This window comes from Mauremys mutica, chromosome 5, assembly GCF_020497125.1.
Source record: "Mauremys mutica isolate MM-2020 ecotype Southern chromosome 5, ASM2049712v1, whole genome shotgun sequence".
NCBI classification, from domain to species: Eukaryota; Metazoa; Chordata; order Testudines; family Geoemydidae; genus Mauremys; species Mauremys mutica.
In genome coordinates, this window is record NC_059076.1 from 83,067,980 (window position 1) to 83,094,482 (window position 26,503).

General features: G+C 41.7%; 1 protein-coding gene across 2 annotated transcripts in view; it reads right to left on the minus strand.

The window, feature by feature from the left end:
- Positions 1-26,503, minus strand: part of ENPP6 (ectonucleotide pyrophosphatase/phosphodiesterase 6) — a 57,666-nt gene that overhangs the window by 11,405 nt on the left and 19,758 nt on the right. For both annotated transcript variants that reach the window (XM_045019913.1, XM_045019912.1), the window contains exons 2-4: positions 17,856-18,035; positions 5,000-5,111; positions 331-472 (exon numbers count right to left, since the gene is read on the minus strand). In XM_045019913.1, the coding sequence (XP_044875848.1) occupies positions 331-472; positions 5,000-5,111; positions 17,856-18,012 (411 nt within the window). In that variant the 5' untranslated portion in view covers positions 18,013-18,035. The remainder of the gene's footprint in view (positions 1-330; positions 473-4,999; positions 5,112-17,855; positions 18,036-26,503) is intronic.

The following is a 26,503-nucleotide window of genomic DNA, read 5'->3' on the forward strand; positions in this document are numbered from 1 at the left end:
ACAGTAGAGTTATTTTAAGGTAGGAGGGGTATCTCATTATAACATTGAACTGACTCATTCAGTAAGTACCATGTTCAAGAAAGAAGGCAAATCACAACTATAAACACCATGTATAACAAGGAACCTTTCACTTAACAAGGAACCAAGCAGTTGTCTAATACAGGAAGGAAAATTTACAAAGGGAAAGGTGCTAAGAGCTTGGAACCTTTGAAATGCCACATGCTTATTAACCAGCGAATTATTGCAAAGGAGCTATAATGGTAATAAGGATCAGAGTAGAAAGAAAAATGAAGCATACAAAAGCACACAATCTTTTGTCACATCACTGACCTTGATTAGTTTGGTCATGTTGGACAATACTTTGTCCACTGCCTTCAAAGCGTTCTTCCTCTGAACAGATGAAGGACCAAAATGGTGGCCTTCCACATCAATGCGTTCGTAGTACACTGCTGCCATTTCTGCACTGCCATTTCTGGGGTTGCAACATAGCAAAAGAGTCAGGTGCCAACATGTACATTGTTTTACCTTTTCAGGGGCCAATACCACTCATTCTTATTCAGGTGAACTTTGAATTAACCTTAACTTGCCTAGTATATATCAAGGATATGTTATCAACAGTATATAACATCATCTGCATTAGGATCACCGCAACAAGATTTTGTGTGAGTTTCTTAGACCCGGCTTCCTTTATTAAAATAGTATTCTACAGTAATGGTCCAAAACACTGCAGTTTACATTAATGCTAATACAATGTTTTGAGCCATTAATGTAGAATACTGTATTTATTTTAATTAGTTTTCCTTTTTACTCATTGGCTTCAGCCAGTTTTGGAGAGAGCTCCAAAGATAATCTGAAATTTACATCTTCTGTTGGGCACACTAATCAGAAAAAAAAAGGGAGGGTGTGTGGAGGAAATCATGGAAGTTAGAGATTGGAAGAATGTGAGTTGCGAACAGGTGTTGGGGTTGTGACCACCTAATCCTTCCAATATTGTTAAATGGGAGAGACGGTCTTAGCTGGATGGGAGGGAGATCCCAATACAGAAAATGAGGTCCTGGCATGGAAAAGGTTGAGAACCATTGTGTTAGGCAATCTAGCCTATCTCTGTTTCTTATTCAGTACAAAACATTTTCTCATTCTCTGTCTACTCTAATTTAAAATATTTGAAGTGAAGGTGCCTTTATTTCGTCCCTCTGGAGACTATCCACAGTTTAACAGATCTCAGTGATAACAATATTTCCCCACTATTCAGTCTAAATTAATTTTTCTTAAACTCAACTGTTTACTTCTACAATATATGTACCTTTTGAACCTCTCTCTGAATAGTTCTCTTCCTCTTTGATGTTTACAGCCTTCAAATACTTTTATCTGAGGTGTGTTTTCCCTCCTCACCCATCCCCAAATCATCATTTAGTTCTATATAAAAGCTATATAAGATCTAAGTATTACTTATTCTTGATAGTATGAGATGAATGGACTTATTTATACTGAGATGTGAAATTTCTTACTAAGGGCTCAGTACTGTCAGATAACTGCTTAACTTCAAGCATGTGACTTTTATGGGACAAATCAAATGCCTAAAATTAAGTACATGCACAGGAGGTTTGCAGGATCCAAGCAAGAGTGGCCAGAACTTTACAAGACTGAGCTCTTATTAGCTATCATTTTTACCATAAAGAATGCTGAAGGGTGTATGGTATAACCAAGAAATGCTTTACCTTTTCAAAGCACTGCACAAACATTACCTTATCTTCATGACACCATTTTACAGATGGGGAAAATGAGACAGAGATTTTGGCCTAACTTTTCAAATGTGTATATGTAAAATTTGGCTTCTAAATATGGACATGGGAGCTTAACTTTGGGCATGTAGTTTTGAAAATGTTGGCTAAAGTGACTTTCTCAAGGGGCTTGATTCAAAGAAATGGGAAATCTTCCTGAATCCATCTTTCCTTTGACATCAACAGGAGTTGGACTGGGCCCATAGCCAGTAGACACTCCAGATGAGAAATCTTGTCCCCACTGAAGTCAGTGACAAAACTCCCTTCAATGGAGCCAGGATTTCACTACAAGATTAGACTAAGGGCTTGGCTACACTTACAAGTTGCAGCGCTGGGAGTTACAGCGCTGGTCAGGCAGCTGTGTAGGGCCAGCGCTGGAGTGTGGCCACACTGACAGCTACCAGCGCTGCAGTGTGGCCACACTTGCAGCACTTTCCAGCGCTGTATTGAGAGGTGCATTGTGGGCAGCTATCCCACAGAGCACCTCGTCCCATTTTGGCACTGAGTATTGTGGGAAGGGGAAGGAAGTGTGTGGGTCATTCCGCTTCCTGTGCCAACGCCCCGTGGTGCATCGCTTCACATCCCAGCATTCTGTCTTTCCGGCAACGTTTGGCGCCATTGTGAGTGTCTTTCTGTTTTACTCTCTGTGTGTGAATTGCGATTTCTGTGGGAAATGGAGCCCGAGCTGCTGAGGACTGTGCTGATGAGTGTCGCCAGCACAACACGTTTGGCAGTCGAGCTATTCCTTCAGCTCCAAAGTGACAGTGAGGAGTCTGACGATGATATCGATATGGATTTGCCTGCCGCGTGTGACACTACAGTGCTTGTGGCATTCACGGAAATGCTCAGCACTGTTGAACGCCGCTTTTGGGCTCGGGAAACAAGCACTGACTGGTGGGATCACATCGTCATGGAAGTCTGGGATGACGAGCAGTGGCTACAGAACTTTTGTATGAGAAAAGCCACTTTCATGGGACTGTGTGCTGAGCTCGCCCCCACTCTGCGGCGCAAGGACACAAGATTGAGAGCTGCCCTGACGATGGAAAAGCGGGTGGCTATTGCAATCTGGAAGCTGGCAACTCCAGACAGCTACCGGTCAGTCGGGAACCAGTTTGGAGTGGGAAAGTCGACCGTTGGAATCGTGTTGATGCAAGTTTGCAAGGCAATTAATCGCATCCTGCTAAGAAAGACCGTGACTCTGGGGAACATGCAGGACATTGTGGATGGCTTTGCACAAATGGGTTTCCCTAACTGTGGAGGGGCGATAGATGGGACGCATATTCCTATTCTGGCCCCCCCACACCTGGCATCAGAGTACGTTAATCGTAAGGGGTATTTCTCTATGGTTCTCCAGGCGCTTGTGGATCACTGTGAGCGTTTCATTGACATTTACACAGGCTGGCCTGGAAAGGTGCATGATGCACGCATCTTTCGGAACAGTGGCCTGTTCAGGAAGATGCAGGCAGGGACTTTTTTCCCAGACAGGAAGGTCACAGTGGGGGACATCGAAATGCCCATTGTGATCCTTGGAGACCCCGCTTACCCGTTACTGCCTTGGCTCATGAAACCCTATACAGGGAAGCTTGACAGGAGCAAGGACCGGTTCAACTACAGGCTGAGCCGGTGCCGAATGACTGTGGAGTGTGCTTTTGGCCGTTTAAAAGCGCGCTGGAGATCCTTGTATGGGAAGCTAGACTTGGGGGAAAGCAGCATCCCCGCGGTTATATCCGCTTGCTGTACCCTCCATAATATTTGTGAAGGGAAGGGTGAAACATTCAGTCAGGCATGGACCACCGAGGTTCAAGTCCTGGAGGCTGAATATGCACAGCCAGAGAGCAGGGCTAATAGAGAGGCCCAGCACAGGGCTTCAAGGATTAGGGATGCCTTGAGGGAAGAATTTGAGGCTGAAAGCCAACAGTAATGTTTGCTGCCTTGCATGGGAGTGAAGTGCACTGTTTACACTGTTATTCTATTAGTAAGCACTATTAATGGTTTGCATGACTGCATTTTCAGTCCTCACGGAAGACTTGTACCTTTGATAAGTTTAAAGGAATTTGGTTTAGATACAACAAAGTTATATATCTTGAAAATTGTAATTGCATAATGGGGGAAGTTTGTTTTCCTTAACTTTCTAAATGCACTCTGAAGTATGAGACTCCAGATTGTCTGTCTAAAAGGTAATTTTCATGATATACTTATGCAAGACTAAGGGGTGGTTTGAACCTGAGGTTCCTTCAGTTTTATATACAATAGCAAGTTTATATACACTCTTAAGAATTGGAAACTTATATTCAGGTTGAATGCTGTTCAACACCCATTTTCTGCAACGATAATCTTCCTAGATTTATACAGCAGTCTACAACATTTGAAAGGCAATGATGCAACAAATTCAAATGATATAATAGATTAAGAGTTTAATAGAGTAAGTGTATCCTGGAAATGACAACATTATAGTTATAACAGAAAGTTGCTAATGAAGAGGTTTGGTCCATGTGGCCTCGAGAATGGGGCCGCGTTGGTCTTGAATACCCCAGATCTTACCTAGTTTTAAAAGCTAAGCAGGACTCTCCCTGATTAACATTTGGTTGAGAAATGGCTGAACCAAAAGCCTGGATCCGAACAAGCTTCCACTTGAGGTTGCTCAAATCCAGATCTGAATTGTATGGGTTGGGCCCATCTGTGTATGGAAAGTTTGTATATGGAATCTAGCATTAAGCTTCTAAATAGGTGGCCTGATTTAAATCTCAGAACAGCTGAACACGCAATAACTCCAGTTGCCTTTAAATGATTAAAGTCTTTTTGCGGCTAAATGAGTTGATTCTATCAGTCTGATATATAAATTGATTGAGCCTCATTTCTCTATTAATAGCCAGTATATGGAAAATAATTAATGATTATGGCACATGCATGCCATATCATAAGCATCCGACGAAGTGGGTATTCACCCACGAAAGCTCATGCTCCCAAACGTCTGTTAGTCTATAAGGTGCCACAAGACTCTTTGGTGCTTTTACAGATCCAGACTAACACGGCTACCCCTCTGATACTTTACATATTTTTCAGTGTCCATGTTATAACAGCAAAACCAACCTTGGCTTCATCAGGTCCTTCAAGATGGTCACTAATTCCCAAGAAAGTGCCTTAAGACAAAGCTATTGCTACTCAAATACTAATGTTTGAGAAAATAAATATTGTGATAAAGAATTGTGGTGACTTACCTCAATGACTCCAGAGCATCACTTACAGCATCAGAGAAATTGGAGTCTGTTGGGACACTGAAATATGGTAGACAAAAACTAGGTCTGACACCAAGGATTTCAACCTCACAGCCTAAAAAGACAAATATTGTATATTTTGGTTTTGATTATAAGCGACAAGCACTGGGGACATGGGGAGGTGAATGTTTCTTGTATTTCTGGCCATATTAGCTGGAGATTTTGAAGACCATCAGAGCCAAAATGATATCTGTCATTCATTTCACATTCTTAATTCATGAAAGATGGCACAGTATTTGTCTGTATGGAGAGTATTTGATGGAGGTCCTCTGGAATCCATTCATTTTATCCTTTTTCCCCTTCTAAAAGTGCCATGTTGGTATGACCTTCCCTTTGATAAACTCTGATTCCTGTGTGGCAGGACTTTGCCATTTAGACCACCAAGTTGGCTCTTTTTGTAATAGTTTTCAATAATACAATCACATTCCTTCATTCCCAAATATCCAATGTAACAGAGGTCTAGATTATTATTCCTAAAGTAGACTTTCCAATTAAACACAACACCTACCATAAAAATACCCTCCATAAAATATATTTTACTATGTGAGACTGGAATGGAACAGTTAGATCTCATTCTTAGAGGTTCTTATCAAAACAGTTTAAGTCAATTAACTCTCTTAGTAACCTGCAGCCTTTCCTAGTAAAATACAATGTGTTTTCTGGCATACAACTTGTGGCAACATATCCTATAGGAGAACATGGGCTCTTAACACAGGAGAGCAAGTTTTTTATGTCTGGTTACTGCACTAGTGGGTGACATTAATATTTATAAGAGTACGGCTCAGTAACACAAAATTCATGCAATTTACCTTTAAACACCTCGGGAGCCACAGCAATATATACTTCTTGGGATATTACCAGAATACAGAGAGAGAGAGATATCTTTTGCAAACTGGCTTCATTGCATAGAATCATAGGACTGGAAGGGACCTCAAGAGGTCATCTAGTCCAGTCCCCTGCACTCAGGCAGGACTAAGTATTACCTAGACCATCCCTGACAGGTGTTTGTCTAACCTGCTCTTAAAATCTCCAATGATGGAGATTCCACAACCTTCCTAGGCAATTTATTCCAGTGCTTAATCACTCTGACAGTTTTTCCTAATGTCCAACCTAAACCTCCCTTGCTGCAATTTAAGCCCATTGCTTCTTGTCCTACCTCAGAGGTTAAGAACAATTCTTCTCCCTCCTCCTTATAACAACCTTTTATAACAACCTTTTATGTACTTGAAAACAGTTATCATGTCCCCTCTGTCTTCTCTTATTCAGACTAATATGTAGTAAAATATTTTGAGGTATTGCTAGGTCAACAAGAGAGAGTATTTTTCTACCAAAGTGGTGTTAGCAGCACTCTGAAACTGCCACAATTTGGGCCACTTTGCTAAACCTTTGGGATTACAGAACTATGCTTTAAGGAATGCTGGGAGCTGGATTCTGTTGTAGGAAGAAATAAGGTTACACAACACCATAGGTGCTGAGTTTTTAATCTGCTGGGGGGTACTTCACTCAGGCCCTGCCCCCACTCCCTCCATTCCCCCAAGGCTGCACCCCTCCCTGCTTTTTTTCCACTCCAGCTCTGCCCCTACCCTGCCTCTTCCCTTCCTCACCCTTTCCACACCCAGTTTTGTCCCCTCCCCTGAGCACACTGTGCCCTCACTCCTCCCCCCACCCCTCCAGCGCCTCTTGATGTCCCGAAACAGCTGATCTGCGGCAGGTGGTAGGTGCTGGGAGGGAGGGAGAAGCACTGATTGGCAGGGCCCACCGGTGGGCAGGAGGTGCTGGGCAGAGGAGGAGGTTCTGGTAGGGTGGCTGCCGGTGGGTGCTCAGCACCCACCATTTTTTTCCCAGGGGTGCTCCAACCCCAGAGAACCCATGGAGTCGGCACCTATGCACAGCACTGTTTATGTTGCTATGGTGCTGAGCCAGCGAGGGTTAAGTAACCAGCAGCCTACGTGACCTGAAAACAACCCTTAAGGACATATTAGAAGAGTATTGAAATGCTAAAACAGGGCCATTCCTTATAGATAGTTAGTAAAGCCATCTTAAATAGACTAGAGTCCTTGAAATGTAGGCCTATATTGTTGGAGAATTAAGAATAGATACTAATTGTATTTGTCTGTGTTTATCTGTATCTTGTAGGTAAACCTATAGCTGCTAATTATCTTATAAGTGCTAAACTTCTGTTCCTGTCTATACTATTTCATTACTGTATTCTATTGATTCAAAGATCAAAAGAGGATATTATCATTTATATTGGACTTGAGGTGTAATAATATTATTGTTTTCATTCCTCTTTGACATTTGTAGTAGACTACCTGTGAACTGTTTGGTTAATTGCCTAATGGATACAACTAGGTACCAGTGTATGTCTAGGAAACAGGGATTAGCTTCAAAGCAACAATATATATTACCTATTCTTCAGCCAAGGAAGCCCTGCTGTGACCACAACTTGTTTCAGCTATAAAGGAAGTCAGGCCTGATCCTGTTTTATCTCAGATCTGCTTAAAATTTATCAGGGAAAGTCTAAGTCACAAGACTGAGGTCTCCAGAGCTACGCTGGATTACCCCTGCAGATTGGTGAAATCTAATTATAGAATAAACCACCAGTTTGGGGATCGTCTGCCCTATTCATTTCCATTTGCCCTGGTTGAGCAATCTCAGTGTGACCTCTCCAGCGACCACAGTCACAGTTGCTTAATAGAAGCAGCAAAGAGTCCTGTGGCACCTTATAGACTAACATGACATGCATCCGACGAAGTGGGTATTCACCCACGAAAGCTCATGCTCCAATACGTCTGTTAGTCTATAAGGTGCCACAGGACTCTTTGCTGCTTTTACAGATCCAGACTAACACGGCTACCCCTCTGATAGTTGCTTAATAGGACTCTCAAAAAAAGCCATTTGTCTAAATCTCAGCCTGGTTGAGCTCATAATGCTGGTTTGCAAGGAAAAATACAAAATACCCAAATAAAGCAGGCTATACTGGCACATTGATGCTTCTCCATAGCTGTAGATATGAATCCTTTGGCATTGTGGATCACATACAAGTACATAAAAGGCTGTTACAAGGAGGAGGGAGAAAAATTGTTCTCCTTGATCTCTGAGGATAGGACAAGAAGCAATGGCCTTAAATTGCAGCAAGGGAGGTTTAGGTTGGACATTAGGAAAAACTTCCTGTCAGAGTGGTTAAGCACTGGAATAAATTGCCTAGGGAGGATGTGGAATCTCCATCATTGGGGATTTTTAAGAGCAGGTTAGACAAACACCTGTCACGGATGGTCTAGATAATACTTAGTCCTGCCCTGAGTGCAGGGGACTAGACTAGATCACCTCTTGAGGGCCCTTTCTGTCCTACAATTCTGATATTACTTCAAGATCAGTATGCTGAATTTAATACGTTATTGACATATTGTGATCTATCTACTCAGGCCAAGATTTCCAAAAGTGGGTGCCTAAAGTTAAGCTCCTAAATCCTTATTTAAGTGCCTATGCAAAGAAGCTGAAAAGTGCTGAGCCCCTAGCAGCTCCCATTGAACTAAACTGATATTGGTTAGTGCTCAAATTTTGAAAATCAGGCAACTTATTTACATGCTTCAATATGAATTTAGAAGCCTAGTTTTAAACAACCACTCTTGAAAAATTTAGCCTTAATCTAAGGCATTTCTGATGCATTCCTCACTATAGTGTATTTATCACATGGAATTACAAACACTTCACTGACCCATAGGAATTGAATGTATGGCCATCAACCAGGTACATGTGTGGTGTGGCCGTATGCCTCATGGTAGGTACACTTATTTAGAATTGATGAATGGCATAATCCATACGATAGGCTGTAGATTCCATCTCTGTTTTAACTAGTCTTCTACAGCAGTAGCACAGAGATGTGCTTTAGGAAGTCTAGGTAGTCAATAAAGCAGGACAAAATTTTTTGACCTAAGCATTTTTTCAGCAAAAAAAAAAATGCAGATCAGTGACACCAAAATGTTTTACAAGTTCATGTTAGTTTTGCCAAATTAATCCTCTTGAACCTCCCCCACTCCCTACTCCCCCCCACAAAAAAACCCCACTGAAACATTTTAGTTAGACATTTTGTAAATGAAACACTGATTTTTTTTTCCTGTTCAAAACTACTTTTTTTGGTTCACAGTTTCCTATAATTTAATGTAAATGATTCAAAATTGCTAAAAATGCTCAAAATCTAAGCAGAACTTTGTTCTTTCCCAGTTCTTTGAAATTGCCAATAAACGAAAAAAATGAGTATTTGCCCGGCTGTTGTAGTAAGTCCCTGCTGATGTTTGGTCCTGTGTACTTAGATGGTGGTGGTTTTAAGGCTGCTGGCCTATATTGAATAGAGTAATTAAAAGTTTGGCTTGTCTCAGAAGTGTATAGACTGCTAAGGGCTGAATCCGTTTAGCTTTATTAGCAAGAGCTTTTTCTCCATTTTTGTCTATTCTATCTGTAACTGGATTTAATTTATACTTAAATATTGGGCCCATAATACAGCCACTAAGTATATTTACATAACAATAAAAACACTGAATGATCCATGTAACTGAGAGCAACAGTGAACAACCCCCATTATTTCCATGCCAGACACCCATTACCTATCTAACCCAACCTCAAGCAAATGCTTGATCAAACAAGGAAGCCTCATCTCATGCACTGAAGGCTGACTAACTTGAACTCTGGCTCACCGAGGGACAGAACAGTTTTCAGAGTAGCTAACAGTGCTTCACTGAAAGCTTCTTGCCTCCAGTAGCTACTGGCAGAAGAGCACTGGGCTGCAGCTGATCTCAAATATCATGGAGGATAGCATCTCCCTATGTTTGGGCATGTGTTATTAGTGTTATACAGAGGCAGGCCTGAACTGGAACTTCTGATCCAACTTCTCCTTTGCCCCTTGCATTTAGGAGAAGACTGGATCCAAATCCAGACCGGAATTTTGTGGTTTGGCCCTATCTCTGTAATGGGCCTGATCTAGAACTACAGATCCAAACAGGCTCAACTTTGAGTCAGAGTGTTTCAGGTAGGATGACTAATTATGCATAACAAATATATTCAATTGACTAATTTAGCCTCTTTTTCTGTTCACATATTGTCTTCAAACAGGTTGCAGTTTTCTCAAATGTAGTTTTTCAGAGTTATTTTCTAATTTTTTGTTTACAGTATTAACCTCCTTGGGCTGTGTGTAACTTAGTTGCTCAGATTTCTTTCTTAGCTGTTTCTAGACTGCCAAGTGATCACCATGATATGGTAGTTACAGACAGAAATAATTTCTGGTACTACTTCTTGGTCTGTATGTGAGCAGTTCATTGAGTATTAAATATTTGAAATTCAGGCTGCTTAGATGAGACACCAAAGTCACATGATATGTTTTTATTTCCTCTTTCTTGAACATAATTTAAAATCAGGCTTCTTCTTACAAAATCATAATTTTCTTGCTATGAACACTCAGTAATTACTTAAAATTCACTGTATACATGATCATAACTGCTGGTAAACTTGTTCACTCTATCAATGGAAAGCAAACATAAGAAATGTGCAAAACCAGGTAAAGTGAATATGTTTTAAAATTCAACTGATTGTGAAAAAGAAATTTTGCTTTGTATGCACAGCTCTAATTTCAGATATTTTTGTTGCACCATTTTGCACAGCACTGACCTGCTGTTTTAAAATACTGAACTTCTGGGATTCGGGCAGAAACGAGGACCCCTTTCACAATGATATAGATGCTATTCTGCATCTTTCTTTATTTGACACAGAAACTTGAACCTCTGTCATTTCTAACTTGCATTTCTAAATATTGATTTAACAGTTGGACGTTAAGTGTCATAACACAAAGGTCTGAAAACTTTCCAGACCTGCACAAAGGTCTGGAAAATATCTTGTTTAAATGGAAAATGGTGTTATGTTTTGTTTTTTCTTTTTATTGCATTTAAAATAGAGGCCTCTATACTTCACTTAAAACAAACCTAACAAATTGGGTAGCTACAGGGTTATTGGTTAAAATCCACCTCATAACTCACTGAGAAAAGAAGAAAGAGAACTTTAATCCATTTACTGCCATGTTTCTGCTACAGCTAAAATACAGTAGCAATCCTCTGAAGCGCCATGGTCCACTGGAACATCAGTGCTTCAAAGTGAATTAGTGGGTACATAGGGCCATACATTTCACTTCAGATACAGTACAATTTGCTGTACATTACTTAGCAGCAAATCATTTAAATGATAAATGATATTTCGCCCATGGATAAAGACTGGGAGAACGGAAACTGCTTAATAAATTGTGTTTGCTCATCCCTGAAACACGCCTCTTTGTGTAGTGATTAGGAAGGAGCAAATGTTCCATAAAACCAAATGCTTAGAACACTGATGTTTTAACACAGACAGCAATTATGAGCCCTATTGGTGGGGATACTTTTGCTTTTATGATTCCACTCAAATAAACTCTGCCTGCATTTTAGCTTTCTTATTTTTTGCATCCTCACAGATTAAGTGATAGATGATTATTCACAACAGGTGACTTTCCAGCTTTCTGTGTTCTTAATTACTAACTTCTCTTGAACACTGAGCTTCATACATAACTTCAGCATCCTCCCTTTCATATTTCCATGTTTTAGACCCAAAATTCATGTCTCATAATGGTCTGATTCTTATGAGGAAAGTGTAGTCCTGCTTGTTAGCTAGATGACACTTGTTTTGTATATGAATGTCTGTTTGGATTAGTCTTTATTATTGATCAGAAGGCAAATTGTATCTCCCAGCACCATGAATCTGGCCTACCTCTCTGTGACTGTTACAGCATCCCAAATTTTTACTGATCAGAACCTGCAACAAATTTCCAAGATCCACTATCCACTGCTAAGCAAAGTTGCCCCATACTTATACCCTAACAAAAATCAAATGTTGGGAGATCACATAATCCTGAGTGTAAAAACTGTATGGAACATGCACCCTTAGTAGTTTTAAACCATCACTTCTGCTTTGCCGCCATTCTGTATCTGTCTGCCCCAGCCCTTCTTTCTTTCCCTATTTCTGGATAATTCACCTTATAGAAAAATCTTTTAGAAATTAATAGAAAATTGTACCTTTTTAATAGGGCTGTCGATTAATCGCAGTTAACTCATGCAATTAACTCAACAAAATTAATCACGATTAACAAAATTAATCGTGCTGTTAAACAATAGAATACTAATTGAAATTTATTAAATAGTTTTGGATTTTTTCTACATTTTCAAATATATTGATTTCATTTACAAGACAGAATACAAAGTGCTCAGTGCTCACTTTATATTATTATTTTTATTACAAATATTTGCACTGTAAACATGATAAACAAAAGAAATAGTATTTTTCAATTCACCTCATACAAGTACTGTAGTGCAATCTCTTTATCGTGAAAGTGTAATTTACAAATGTAGATTTTTTTTTGTTACATAACTGCACAACAAAACAAAACAATGGAAAACTTTAGAGCCTACAAGTCCACTCAGACCCACTTCTTGTTCAGCCAAGCGCTAAAACAAACTAGTTTGTTTACATTTACAGGAGATACTGCTGCCTGTTTCTTATTTACAATGTCACCTAAAAGTGTGAACAGGAGTTTACTTGGCACTTTTGTAGCCAGTGTTGCAAGGTATTTATGTGCCAGATGTGCTAAGCATTTGTATCCCCCTTCCATGCTTCGGCCACCATTCCAGAGGACATGCTTCCATGCTGATGATGCTCATTAAAAAAATATTTTTTAATTAAATTTCTGACTGAACTCCTGGGGCGAGAATTGTATGTCTCCTGTTCTGTTTTACCCGCATTCTGCCACATATTTCATGTTATAGCAGTCTTGGATTATGACCTGTTTGTTTTAAGAACACTTTCACAGCAGATTTGACAAAATGCAAAGAAGGTACAAATGTGAGATTTCTAAAAATAGCTACAGCACTCGACCCAAGGTTTAAGAATCTGAAGTGCCATCCAAAATCTGAGAGGGACGAGGTGTGGAGCATGCTTTCAGAAGTCTTAGAAGAGTAACACTCCGATGCAGAAACTGCAGAACCCAAACCACCAAAAAAGAAAATCAACTTTCTGTGGGTGGCATCTGACTCAGATGATCAGGGGTGCAAGTAGGGTGGTACCCTCCAATATACAGTACCGGCAAGAGATTTTTAGCAGGTATGGGGTAGCGGAAAGACTTGGGGCAAGCTTCCCTCCCTTCCCCGGGAGGGTAGGGGTGGGTGGGATCAGCACTCTGCTCCTTAAAGGAGCAGAACACAGCTAGGGAGGACATTCTTTATATGGCTTAAACAGCACAAAACATATGCTAACAAACTTAAACAAAGGCTTTGTTTAAGTTTGTTATCATATGTATTGTGCTGTTACATTGGTCAGGAGTCCTCAAGAGGGGAGAGGTGTGGGGGACGAAAGGTGTTTGAACAGTGATTTTTATTCTGTTTCTCCCCGTTGATCTGAACTATCCATGGCATCCATACTGCATCACATCAAGTCCAAATCATAAGACAAATGCCTCTGCTTGCACTGACCAGATGATATTTGGATTCTGTCAGCCCAGTTCTGCAGCCTGATGGGAATCAGGTGTTGTCCCCAGTGTACATAGAATTCTTCGTTGCAGCCAAACTATTGTAACATGCATTTTGTTAACTGGAACTGGAGTAGCAAACAAAGAAAACAAAAGCCTCATTTTCCAGCTTTGTGGATGAGAGAACTATAAGTGAAGATTATAATTGCAGACACTGACAACCTTAAACCAGCCAGCTGCCTCAGGAATCTGCCAAGAACTTTGCTGAAATTATGTTCCTTATCTTAGCAATGGAGCTAAGACTTATCACACATCTGCCCACCTTTATTCGAATGAAGCTCCTTCTGATCTGACAGCTCAGGCATTGTCAGTTTAATCCAGAACAATTTACAAACTTGGAACCTAATCCTGTAAACCCTTAATCATTTGATCAATCCCATTGAAGACCATGGGACTATTTGCATGACTATGGACCACTTTTGTGGTCTGGTAAGAGTTTGAGGAGTCTGTTCCTATAAAGGAAGTTGAATCCCCCATTGAAATGCAGTGTTTGGGTACAATGCCATAGAGCAGCTTAGGATACAGTTCTACTTAAATTTTGTCTTTTAATAATTCATACATATGCTGAAATGGCTCCTCACCCAACTCCATATTCCGTACAAACAGACTGAATACTACATATTTGGGGAGGACAGTAAGTAGTTAAGCATGATGATGTTTTTATCATAAATATATATATGTAAAGGGGAGTATCAGAGAGGACGGGGAGAGCGGGGGACCCTGGGCTGGGGGTAGGGCAGGGAGGAGTCAGATGGAGGGTAACGTGGGGAAGTAACTTGCTCCCCCCTTTGTGTCCCTCCCATGATTGCAGTACCGGCAAGAAATTATTTCTACTTGCACCACTGCAGATGATGAAAATGAACATGCATCGGTCTGCACTGCTTTGGATCATTATCGAGCAGAAACTGTCGTAGGCATGGACGCATGTCTTCTGGAATGGTGGTTGAAGCATGAAGGGACATATGAATCTTTAGCGCATCTGGCACATAAATATCTTGTGATGCCAGCTACAACGGTGCCATGCAAATGCCTGTTCTCACTGTCAGGTGACGTAAATAAGAAGCAGGCAGCATTATCTCCTACAAATTGTAAACGAACTTGTTTGTCTGAGCGACTGGCTGAAGTAGGACTTAGTGGACTTGTAGGCTCTAAAGTTTGACATTTTTATTTTTGAATGCAGTTTTTTTTGTACATAATTCTACATTTTTAAGTTCAACTTTCATGATAAAGAGATTGCACTACAGTACTTGTATTAGGTGAATTGAAAAATACTATTTCTTTTGTTTTTTACAGTGTAAATATTTGTAATAAAAAATATTAAGTGTGCACTGTACACTTTGTATTCTGTGTTGTAATTGAAATCAATATATTTGAAAATGTAGAAAACATCCAAAAATATTTAAAGAAATGGTATTCTATTATTGTTTAACAACACGATTAATCGCTATTAATTTTTTTAATCGCATGATTAATCAGGATTAATTTTTTTAATCACTTGACAGCCCTACTTTTTAATGTTAACAGCTCCATTGAATTTAAAAGAGCGTTCTATACCCTACCAGGGAATTCTATAAAATGGTTCAAAAAATCTCATTCTTTATTATATCCTGTTTTATTTGGAGTGAATTCTATAGAACCCTATTACTTTTCTATAGAATCCTATTAGCTTAAGGGTCACCTTGGCCCCTCCGTTAAAGTAGATGTTTTCATTGGGACTATTCATATGCTTACAATTCAGCATCTGCTTAAGCGCTTTGCCATAATAACTCCACCTAAGATGCCTGCTGTAAGGGCTATAGATAATTGAAATATTATAGCAATCCTACTCTGTGAGTGAAATCCTAGCACTACTGAAGTCAATGGCAAAACGCACCATGATTTCAGTAGGGACAGGATTTCGCTCATACTGCCTAGCAGCAGGTGCCACAGGTAAAACACATTAGTAGATGCACTACTAACTCTCCAGGATATGCAGCATGATCAATGGAAAAAAGTAGGTACACACCAAAATCCTTTAGTTTTCTGCTGGGTATAGTATATATGTCCCATGTCCATCTCTTCCTCAGAGAACATTGCTCAAAAACAACACACTCATCATAGAGTGAAAGAAATGGTAGAGGTCTCCCTTAGGGAAAAGTCCTGTGGCATGCAATAGAAAATGATAAGATTTCCATAGGTTTTTTATCCTTCCTATAGAATTTAAGAGAATTATATCCATGCTATAAAATTCTATAGGGTGTTTAAAAAAATAAAAGCCTTTAAAAATTATTAAATTCTATAGGTTTTAGAGCAATTTCTATAGATGACTGTTACATTTCTATAGAAGCTTATTGGTTTCATACCTGTTAAATTCCACAGTGCATTTCCATAAAAATAGGCTTTGGTTTTAGGTGCTCAGAAAGTAGGCACTGCTGCTGGTAGCAAATATTTGCGTAATTGGGCCCACGGAGGAATGTTTCAATACAAAGTTTCCTGCTTTGCTCAGTAACATAGCAGTGATTTGGCTAATTTCTCTGACTGTTAGCATGTGGAATATAAACCATCTTGTGTTGCCATTTCTGTCTGTTCCTGTGAAGTGTTGTCCTTTCTCTCGAATGGTGTTATGCAGCATTGTGCTAGGAGGATGTGACTGGGCACATGTGTGGTGTGATGGGATGAGATAAAGTGGCAGTGAGCCTGAACAAGTGGGTCAGCTTCTCCTGAAGATTTCCAACTCTGTGATTCTGATGTGTGATTGTCATAAACAGATAGTTAAGGGTTAAGGTCTCTTTTACCTGTAAAGGGTTAACATGCAGTACCTGATGACCACCTGACCAGAGGACCAATCAGAGACAAGATAATTTCAAATCTCTGTGGAGGGAAGCCTTTGTCTGTGTTCTTTGTTAGAGTCTCTCTTGGGAGTTAAGAGAGGCCAGTCATGTCTCCAAGTTCTCCTGGAGTAGTTCCTACTATCCAATAGTGAGTATTAATTAGAAAGGCGGATTAGTCTTATAATTTGATTTCTACATTTGCAATTGTGTGTTTGCTGAAGAAAATTCTTTATTTCTGTTTGCTGTTACTTTGCTTTTACTGAGAAAGAAAGGAGGGGGGATTCTCTCCAGAGATTAATAAGTTTAGACCCTGTGTATTGTTCCATCTTGGATTACAGAGACAAGTTACTTTCTTTTTATTCTTTAATAAATCTTTTCTGTTAAGAACTTGGTTGATCTTTCCTTGGGTGGATTCTCAGGGAAAGGGGAGGAGGGAGGCATCCCTCTGTAGTTGGATCCCGGTATCTCTCCTAGGAAAAGGGAGGGGGGAGGAAGCAGGGGGGAACGGTTTATTTCTCCTGGGTGTAAGAACTCCATGGATTTGGGGCTCTTGGGATCCCCAAGGATTTTGGGGAAGGACTGTGTCCCAATACACATACATTATTGGGTGGTGGCAGCTTTTACCAGATCTAAACTAGGATTTAAGTTTAGGTAAATCCATGCAGGTCCCCATATTGGAACCCAACAGCTCTAAGTGGGGGTGAGACCTATGACAGTGATCCTCTAGTAAAGTATACGTATATAAAAGTATGTTAATGCAATGCTTGGACTACAGTGTTAAAATGATAAAAAGTCAAGAAGTGAAAAGTTAAGTGCCTTGCATATGTGTATTTGTAACTTGCCCATGGTGCATATATGTAACATTTCCATCTGATAGAGATGATGTTTGTGGTGGTGTTGTAGCTATGTTGGTCCCAGGATATGAGACACACAAGGTGGGGGAGGTAATATCTTTTATCGGGCCAACTTCTGTTGGGGGAAGGGACAAGCTTTTGAGCTTCACAGGGCTCTTCTTCAGGTCTGGAAAAGGTAACCAGAGTGTCAATGCTGGGAGGCAATGAAAAGTGCTTGTTCTTACTCTATACACCATATGTGTTTCCTAGGCAGACTGAGCATTTCCTATTAAAAGTAAAGGTTCAGTTATTTCCTGTTGTTTTTGTAAGCTAAAGCGTTAATAGTTACTCTAATGTAATCTTTAGCATGTGCATATTTTAATAAAAAATGTTAAAAAATTAAATAGAGTTGCCATGTGTGAGTGTTAAAAAACCTACTTGCAATTGTTGTTTCCATTTCATACCTGCAAGGTATTCAAGAATCATCCTACATAGCTGTCCATAATTTTTAAAGATGCAACATTAGATGGTGGTTTTGAGGAACTGCATTTAGAGATACTAACCAGGCCAGTAATACATATTAACTTTCTTCTTTGCTTTCGTCATGGTGACCCACAAAGGCTCCGATCCATTCCACCAAAGAGGTAACAGGCTCTCTTTATTCACACCAATGTCAAAAGATGTATTTGTACTTGGGTCCCACATGTAGTTTCCAGTCATCTGATGGACTTCACAGTGGCGACCTAAAAAGGAAAAGAGTGTGTTTAGCTTCTCATTCTAAGCACTTATCTGCCACTTTCTATTTCCAAAGTACTGGAAAAACAATAGCTAATGAATCCTCACAATGTCTTGGTGAATTAGGCAAGATAATAGTTACTCTTCCCATTTTACAGATGTTAAAACTGTTGAAAATAGTAGCTTCTAATTCCGGGTGCCTCCGTTTTTGGGTCCCTAACACTTATACACATAGGGCCTGGGCTTTCAGAGATACTGTGAACCAGCAGCTCCCTTTGACCTTATTTGGAGCTGTGGATATTCATCCACAATTAGAAGACAGTTTAAAAATATCTGGGCCCATGATTTACCTAAGGCAACATGGTGAGTCAGCAGCAGAGCCAGGATTAAAACTCAAGAGCTTTCTTCCAGTTGGGATTGACGCCAATCCAACACTCAGCCATGGTAACCGGCTCCTATAGATCCTCTCTGGCCTCATGTGTATAATGTACACCCTGCACTACTTAGCCCAGATAAGCCAACTCACTGTGGCTGTAGCAAACACAGATGCCAGATGTTTGACTAGTTTGAGTCCTTCTGAAGTTGAGACATCTGCCAAGTCTGAGACCTTTTTTAAGGTACACACAGTCCAAATCACCCAGAATGCAAGGTGAAGGCAGTGAAGCGGCTTGCAAACAGCAGATCATTAAAGTATTATTTAAAAAATAAAAATAAACAAAGGACGGTTTGTGGAATATTATATTTTCCTTGTGTTTGCTCTTGTGTGCAGCATCAGTTGCATCCTTTCCAGGACAATATTTAAAACATTATGTTTTAACTTTTTAGAATAAGGTCTACAGCTGGAAAAACAAAAAAGACAGCCTCAGTGACAGTAAGAAGAAAGGCTCAGGTTTGGTATTTATTCTCCAATATAGGGCTGCATTCTGCCACCCTTACTCGGCCTGAGTAGTGCCTTGCTATACAAACAGCTCTGATAAGCTCACTGGGACTACTCTGATAGCAAGGCACTACTCAGTGTGCACAAAGATAGCGGAATCAGAACCATTATTATATATTCCATAAGAGTAAATAGTGCTTTACCAACATAGGGGAAGAATGGGCCCCTGCCTTGGCTCAAAAGCCCTTGTAATCTAATTGAGAGAGAAAGAGATAATATGGTCCAGACCATAGGTGCTGGAACTAGGAGTGCTGGGGGAGCTGCCTCACTCCCTGGCTTGAAGTGCTTTCCATCTCATATAGAGTTTACCGTTTGGTTCAATAGCTCTCAGCACCCCCAATGTACAAATTGCTCCAGCACCTTGGTATAGACATACCAGTAGCATGAAGAGCCCTGAAAAGGGGAGAGACTGGGAGCCACATTTTTACAGGGGTCTCAGTCCAACTTTCTGTCTTCCTAGCCAAAATCTTGGAGGTCATTTTGAAAAATTTGGCATCAAAGATTAACTGGAAGAAGTGAGTTTTAAGAGAATTTGAGGGAGGTTGCTTGGTGTGTGGTTGGCCAGATGCTGTTTTGATGTTAAGAATAGTTTTTTGGTTCCTGGGAGATTTTTCAATGTCCATGTTTATCTACAGTTAACGGTTCAGTTTACACTTCTCTTGTGTCCTGCAAAGTTATCCTTTGTAGTAATACTGAATGAGACTCTTAACACCTATTGTCAGTAATATGCAATTTTTCCATTATTAATTATATTGATGATGCCTCAGTTAATGCCAGCACTGATATTAAAAATAATTCATGTTTACTGCATATATAATTCTCTGCTTAGACCTAAATTGTAGCCACACCAAGGTCAAAGGAGCATATGAAATACTGGTGTTACATCTGTACAGAGCTATACAACTACATAGAGCCTTTGTGAATGTGGCTTACACTTCAGTGGAATGATATCATTGAGCCTGCACTCCTGTTTGTCATATTCATCTCTCCTGTATTTGCTGGGTGTTTATCATATTTGCACATGGAGGATTCGATGGGGCCCACATCCTTATTCCACATTCATATCCACCAGAAGCTTTGTGCACCTTTAAGACAAACTGCCTTGTACAAAGACTGTCAGTTACAGCATCAATTCCATTGAAGTCAGTGGATGAATTTGATTTTCAGTTGATTTCTAGTATATAAGAAGCCTTTAACTTAGAAAATACATTCCTTGCACACGATTACCAAGATACCTGTTTCAAAAAAATCCCTCCAAATGGAGAAGTGTTGCTTGACGGATGGTGCCAAAGCAAAGAAAAAATAATAGGAGGTAGCTTAGTCACAGAGATGTTCAAATCAACATTGCTTCACTTGAAATCTTTATGACACAGTTTGACTAGCATACATTGGAGATGAGTTTACAGTATTTTGCCAAACAAGCTCAGTATAGTTTTTGATAGAAGTCAGTTGTAAATTTACCATACAACAAAAGAAACTAGGTTCACATATTTCTTGATGGGTGTCTGTAATTTCCATGCATTACCAGAAGATAAAATACTGTATTTTAAAAGTTAATCACTAGCTTGGCTTTCTTTAAAGGCAATGTTCAAGATGAAGTTGCACTGAAAGTTCATGATTTACGCCTCTTAAAAAAACAACTGATTTATGTGAGAGACACTTTCATCATTAGCCTGTGAGTCAGAGATATTGCAAGGACCAAGATAACAGGTTTTGATTATTGTGAGAACAAGTGTAGCAGTTTCAACTAAAATAACCTCAACATTATTTTTAAAATGAGATCTTTTGAGTGGAGGATTTCATATCCTTTGAATACATATGGTTTTGAGAAGGGTTTTTAAATCACTTTCTCTACTATGTGTTATACATTGAATTAATGACACAAGCTATTTCTCCCTCAACCCGACCCCTGCCTTTCTACCCTCCCACCCCCCAGTGGAAAAGTAGCATGTGGCTTACTTTTAATTTTAAGAATTTTTTAACTTAAAAAAATTCCTCTTTTGAAGAAATACCTGCTGGACCTCCCAAACAGTTGCACACCCAGCGTGATACATAATAGTTGCACTTCAGCATCTTGTCTCTGGAAGAGTTATTCTGGGCACAGCAATCCAGGCATAGCCATGGAATGGGCCCCGTCCTGTGAGCTGCTGCGTGAAGTGGCAATATTTCAGTAGCATTTCAAAGTGTCATAGCTGTGACATGAGGCACTCCTTGATGAATGCTTTGTTCCACATACATCCAGTAGCGTGCAACCGGTTAAATGTTTTATGGCATCCTTCAAGTCTATTCCCTTTTAATGCACCTTCTGCCCACCCTCTGACCTCTCCTGCTGTGCAGAGAGCCAAAATACCATTGCCTTTTTTTGGCCTGAGTGGTCAGCCCACCTTCGGAGCTTGATGGGTTGTTTCCTTTAGGAACTGAAACTGATTATAGTCATTTCTTGGGTGTAATTCTGTTTACAGTAACTCCTCACTTAAAGTTGTCCCGCTTAACATTGTTTCATTGTTATGTTGCTGATCAATTAGGGAACATGCTCATTTAAAGTTGTGCAATGCTCCACTCTTATGATGTTTTGGCTGCTGGCTTTCTCCACAGCCGGCAGCCTCCCTACGGCTCCCACTTCCCAAAATGCCTCCCACCCACCGGCAGACTCTGTGGATCAGCGCCTGCCCCCTCCTCCCCCCGCCTCCTGCCGGAGGCAATCAGCTGGCTTGCGGTGTTTTGGAAACAGGAGGGAGGCGGAACGAGCGAGGACTCGGCACGCAGGCTCCCCCTCCCTCCTCTGCCTCCCAAACGCAGCAAGCCAGCTGATTGCCCTGGGCATGAGGGAGACAGGAGGAGTGAGGGCTCAGCGTGCCTCCCCTGCCTCCTGCCAGCAGCAATCAGCTGGTTGGAGGCAGAAGGGAGGGGGGAGGAGTGAGGACTCGGCGTGCAGGCTCCCCCTCCCTCCCCTGCCTCCCAGATGCAGCAAGCCAGCTGATTGTCCCGGGCAGAAGGGAGTGGGGAGGTGAGAGGACTCAGTGCACCTCCCCTCTCCCTCCCCTACTCGGCAATGAGCTGACTTGCGGCGTTTAGAAGGGAGGGGAGGGAGGGGAGAGGAGCCAGGATGCAGCAAGCGAAGTAAAGGGGGAGGAGGTGGGGAGGAGAAGAGGCAAGTCAAGGGTGGGGGCTTTGAGGAAGGAGTAGAGTGGGCGAGCTGAAGGTTGAACCCCCTGCCTCTGGTGCTTGCAGAGTAGGGAAAGCTGCTCTGGAACCTAACCCCACCATTTACATTAATTCTTATGGGGAAATTGGATTCACTTAACATCGTTTCACTTAAAGTCGCATTTTTCAGGAACTAACTACAACGTTAAGTGAGGAGTTACTGTATTTATAAAGAATGTACACAAAGTCCTGTTTCCTGAATGTGGTAGGAACAGACAGCAGCTATTTTCCTTGCTCCTAATTCCAATTCGGCCCAAAAGAAACTCTCTCTCGACTTCCTCTCAGGGCTCACTAGTGTTTCTATGGTGGTCTCCTGGCTGCTTTTCTGTTTTTGGCTGTCTCCTTCTGACACACACAGACATGCAGCTGCAATCCAATCTGTTCCCAGTCTCTGCATTTGCTCCCAGTTCAAGCCATTGACCTTAAGGCTCAGCTTCTACTGCAACCATACCATGCTGTTCTGTGACTTGGGCAGTGGATTTTATTGTTTCAGCTATCACTAAATCAGGCGGCACTTAATTGCTCCATTTAGGCTGAAGGAAAGGCAGCTAACGTGCTCATCAGCTTCACTGAGGTCTGTGATTGCCCATAGGTCAAAGACATACTTATTGCTATCTACAAACTCCCTCCATTATAACAGTAGAAACAGCCTTTGTATGGGGAAACTATACATAGGGTTGGGGGAAGAAATCCATCCCCTTCCCTGATCTGTCTCCAACTCCCTTGTGGGACTGTGCAGAGTCTGCATGAAGTCCATCCCTGGTGCATACAGAGCCTCCCTCTCCATAACCAACTTCACTCGTTGTAGTAGAATAGTGTGGCAGTTCTGACTCCTGAAGTTTGTGCCACTGGGTGCTCATCCCCCTAAGTTAATTTTGTGCTTGTGAATGGTGCCAGCCTGAAAGCTCTAGAGAGTTAACACTTCTGTTTATCCACAGAACAGTCACAATACCAACAGCAGCAGCACATGCTTCCTGATATCATTCCACCCCTGCACTACCCTGCATAGGAGCAACCACTCCCACGACTAGGAAGAGTAGTTCAGTCTCCATGTCCATTCAGGCCTGGCCTGTGTTGGAAGCTGGTAGCCAGATTTTTGCCATTTGCAATCACTTTCTGTGTAATATGATCTCTTCACTGGGAACAGGACTGAGGCTACCAAAGAGCCTTCATATAACGATGATCTTCAGCCTCCATGGATTTGGGTTGGATTTGAACCCATGATTTAGGGGTTTAAGTATCAATATACTATTGCTGTCAGTTTATCCACCTATCTGGTAGGTAGAATAATACTTTCCTAACAGAGTTGCTGTGAGGTTTAATTAATTGTTTGTTAAACAGAGAGCAGAGAATTATTCAGATCAGTGAGAAGCTCACATTGCTATGGATTCAAATTTTTTTTTTAACTGCAAGCTCAACAAGGCCATGGGACATCAGTTTTCATTCTCAAAGCTCCCATCACATTTTGTAAAGGAACTTTGTATTCTGCAAAAATCTACAGAATGAGCCGGACTCTGCAGCGTTTCCACATAGAATCATAGAACCTGAAGGGACCTCGAGAGGTCATCTAGTCCAGTCCCCTGCACTCATGACAGGGCTAAGTATTGTCTAGAACTTTTTGGCCTGAGGGCCACCTCGGGGTTGCGCAACTGTATGGAGGGCTGGGTAGGGAAGGCTGTGCCTCCCCAAACAGCCTGACCCCTGCTCCCTATCTGCCCCCTCTCACTTCCTGCCCCTGACTGCCCTCCTCAGAAACCCAACCCATCCAACCCCCACTGATCTTGTCCCCCTGACTGCCCCCTCCCAGGACCCCTGCCCCCTATCCAACCTCCCTGTCCCCTGACTGTCCCGTCCCCTATCCACACCCCCGCCCCATGACAGCCCCCTGGGACTCCCACTCCCTATCAACCACCCTCTGCTCCTCATCCCCTTATCACCCCCTCCCGGGACCCCCCCTGGGATCACACCCCCTTATCCAACCCCCCCACTCCCTGTCCCCTGACTGCCCTCATGACGCCTATCCGCATCCCCGCCCCCTGACAGGCCCCCCGACAGGCTCCCCAGGACTCCCATTCCCAACCCTCCCTGTTCCCCATCCCCTGACCGCCCTCCCCCAGAACCTCCACCCCATCCAACCACCCCCTCCTCCCTGACTGCCCCCCAGAACCCCCTGCTCCCCACCCCCTTACCAGCAGCAGGAGCTCACAGCCACGACACCCGGCCAGGGCCAGCGGCGCTCCCCATGCTGCCCAGTGGGAGCGGCAGGCCAGAGCACAGCCTGCACAGCGGTGTGGCTGCAGGGGAGGGGGGGACAGCAGGGGAGGGGCCGGGGACTAGGCTCCCCAGCCAGAAGCTCGGGCTGGACAGGATGGAAGTTTGCTGTAGTTTGCCCACGTCTGGTCTAGACCATCCCTGACAGGTGTTTGTCTAACTTACTCTTAAAAGTCTCCTGTGATGGAGATTCCACAACCTCCCTAGGCAAGTTTTTCCTAATGACCCACCTAAACCTCCCTTGCTGCAATTTAAAAACATGCAGATGTTCATGCTCCTACAATAACAAACTATTACAATACACCCATAATGGGTGATGGTGGGGAAACTGAAGTTTCAAACTTGCAATAGATTTTATTATAAGGAGTAAGCACAAAAGATCATTTAAAATATTTTTCAGATTCATAGATTTTAAGGCCAAAAGTGACCCTTAGATCACCTAGTCTTCTCTACTGCTTAATACAAGCCATCAGTAGAGCTCTGCAAATCTGCAGTTATCTGCTTTATATCGCAGATATCCACAGACCATGGGTGTGGATCACAGATCAGATGTGGATACAAATTTTTCATCTGTGCAGGGCTCTAGCCTTAAGATTTCACCTGTTGCCCTGAATAGAGCTCAATAACTTGTTTGACTAATGTATTTTTTCCAGAAAGTCATCCAGTCGTGAGCTAAAGATATCAAGAGATGGAGAATCCATCATCTCCCTTGCTAGTTTGTGCCAATGGTTAACCACCATTAGCACTGTAAAAATGTATGCCTTATTTCTAATTTGATTTTTGTGTGCCTTTAACCTCCAGCCATTGATTCTCGTTATGTCTTTCTCACTAGATTAAAGAGCCCTTTAGTTCCTGGTATTTTCTCCCTCTGAAGGTACATGGTAAACAAGTCACCTCTTATACTTCATTTTGATAAGCTAAACAGATTAAGCTTTTTAAGTCTTCTACCACCAGGCATTTTCTCAAGCCAAAGAAAATTAATTGTGGGGATCTTTTAACAATTGGCACCTGGCAAAATTACATCACTGCTTTTCGATGGCTACCAAAACAACATGCTGTATTGTTACTATCACTGCTGTTGCATCCCTATATAATTAAACATTAACTGGACAACCTCAAGAGGAGCAATGGGGCAAAAGGCAGATGCCATATGCATATGTCCGTTAGATAAAGTGACTGTAAAGGCAGTAAAAAAACATCCCTTTGCCAAGCAACAGAAAAAACAGAGAAGATAATTCCCAAGAATATAGTTGCTACCATACGCTTTGGGAAGGTAGTCAGCAAAAGCAGTTGCACGTTTACATGCTGCAGCTAATTTAGGATGGTACATTTATTTTCTGTATTTAGCTCTCTTCCAAGCATCTTTCCCCCACTGGCTCTAGGCACTTTTGCCAACAGCAAAATATACTGACCCCAAGGATGAAATTTTAAAAATCTGCAATCAACTGCCCCAAACAGCACCCACTCCAAAATCACTACCCTTGCTCATTCAGTAGCGACCTGGATTCATGGGCTATATCCCAGACCATTACATAACTCAAGTTGCTCCAAGAATGAGGCTACTGACACAAGACCTGATCTGGCCTCCATTAAAATCTAATTACCTTGACTTCAATGCATGTCGGGTCAGATCATTACTAAGTAGCACTTCACATAGAAAACACTGGCTTTCAGTTTGTTTCTGGGTGGAGTTTAAGATGTTGGCTTTGACCTGTAAAGCCTAAACTATTTCAGAAAATGCATCTCTCCTGTATGATGCCACTGTCATTGCAGTTGTAGGAGGGATGTGAGCTAACAACCTCCCATTTCTTTTAGGGGGCTTTGACTGTGTAAGTCACTGCCCCCACTTGTCTAACAAAGTGCTGATTAGTTTATGTTTAAGATATGCTTCATTTAATTTCTCAGGATTCTCTTGAGGGGCATAGTGTGGTTAGATGGGGGAAGGAAGGTCATGAGTCTGAGTTTCACCTCTTGTGATGGTCCTCGCTCAGTGGTTAATTGGTAGGGTAGCATTGCCTAATGATCAGGGCTTAAGCCCATGACTTCCACGGGGTGGCGGAGGGT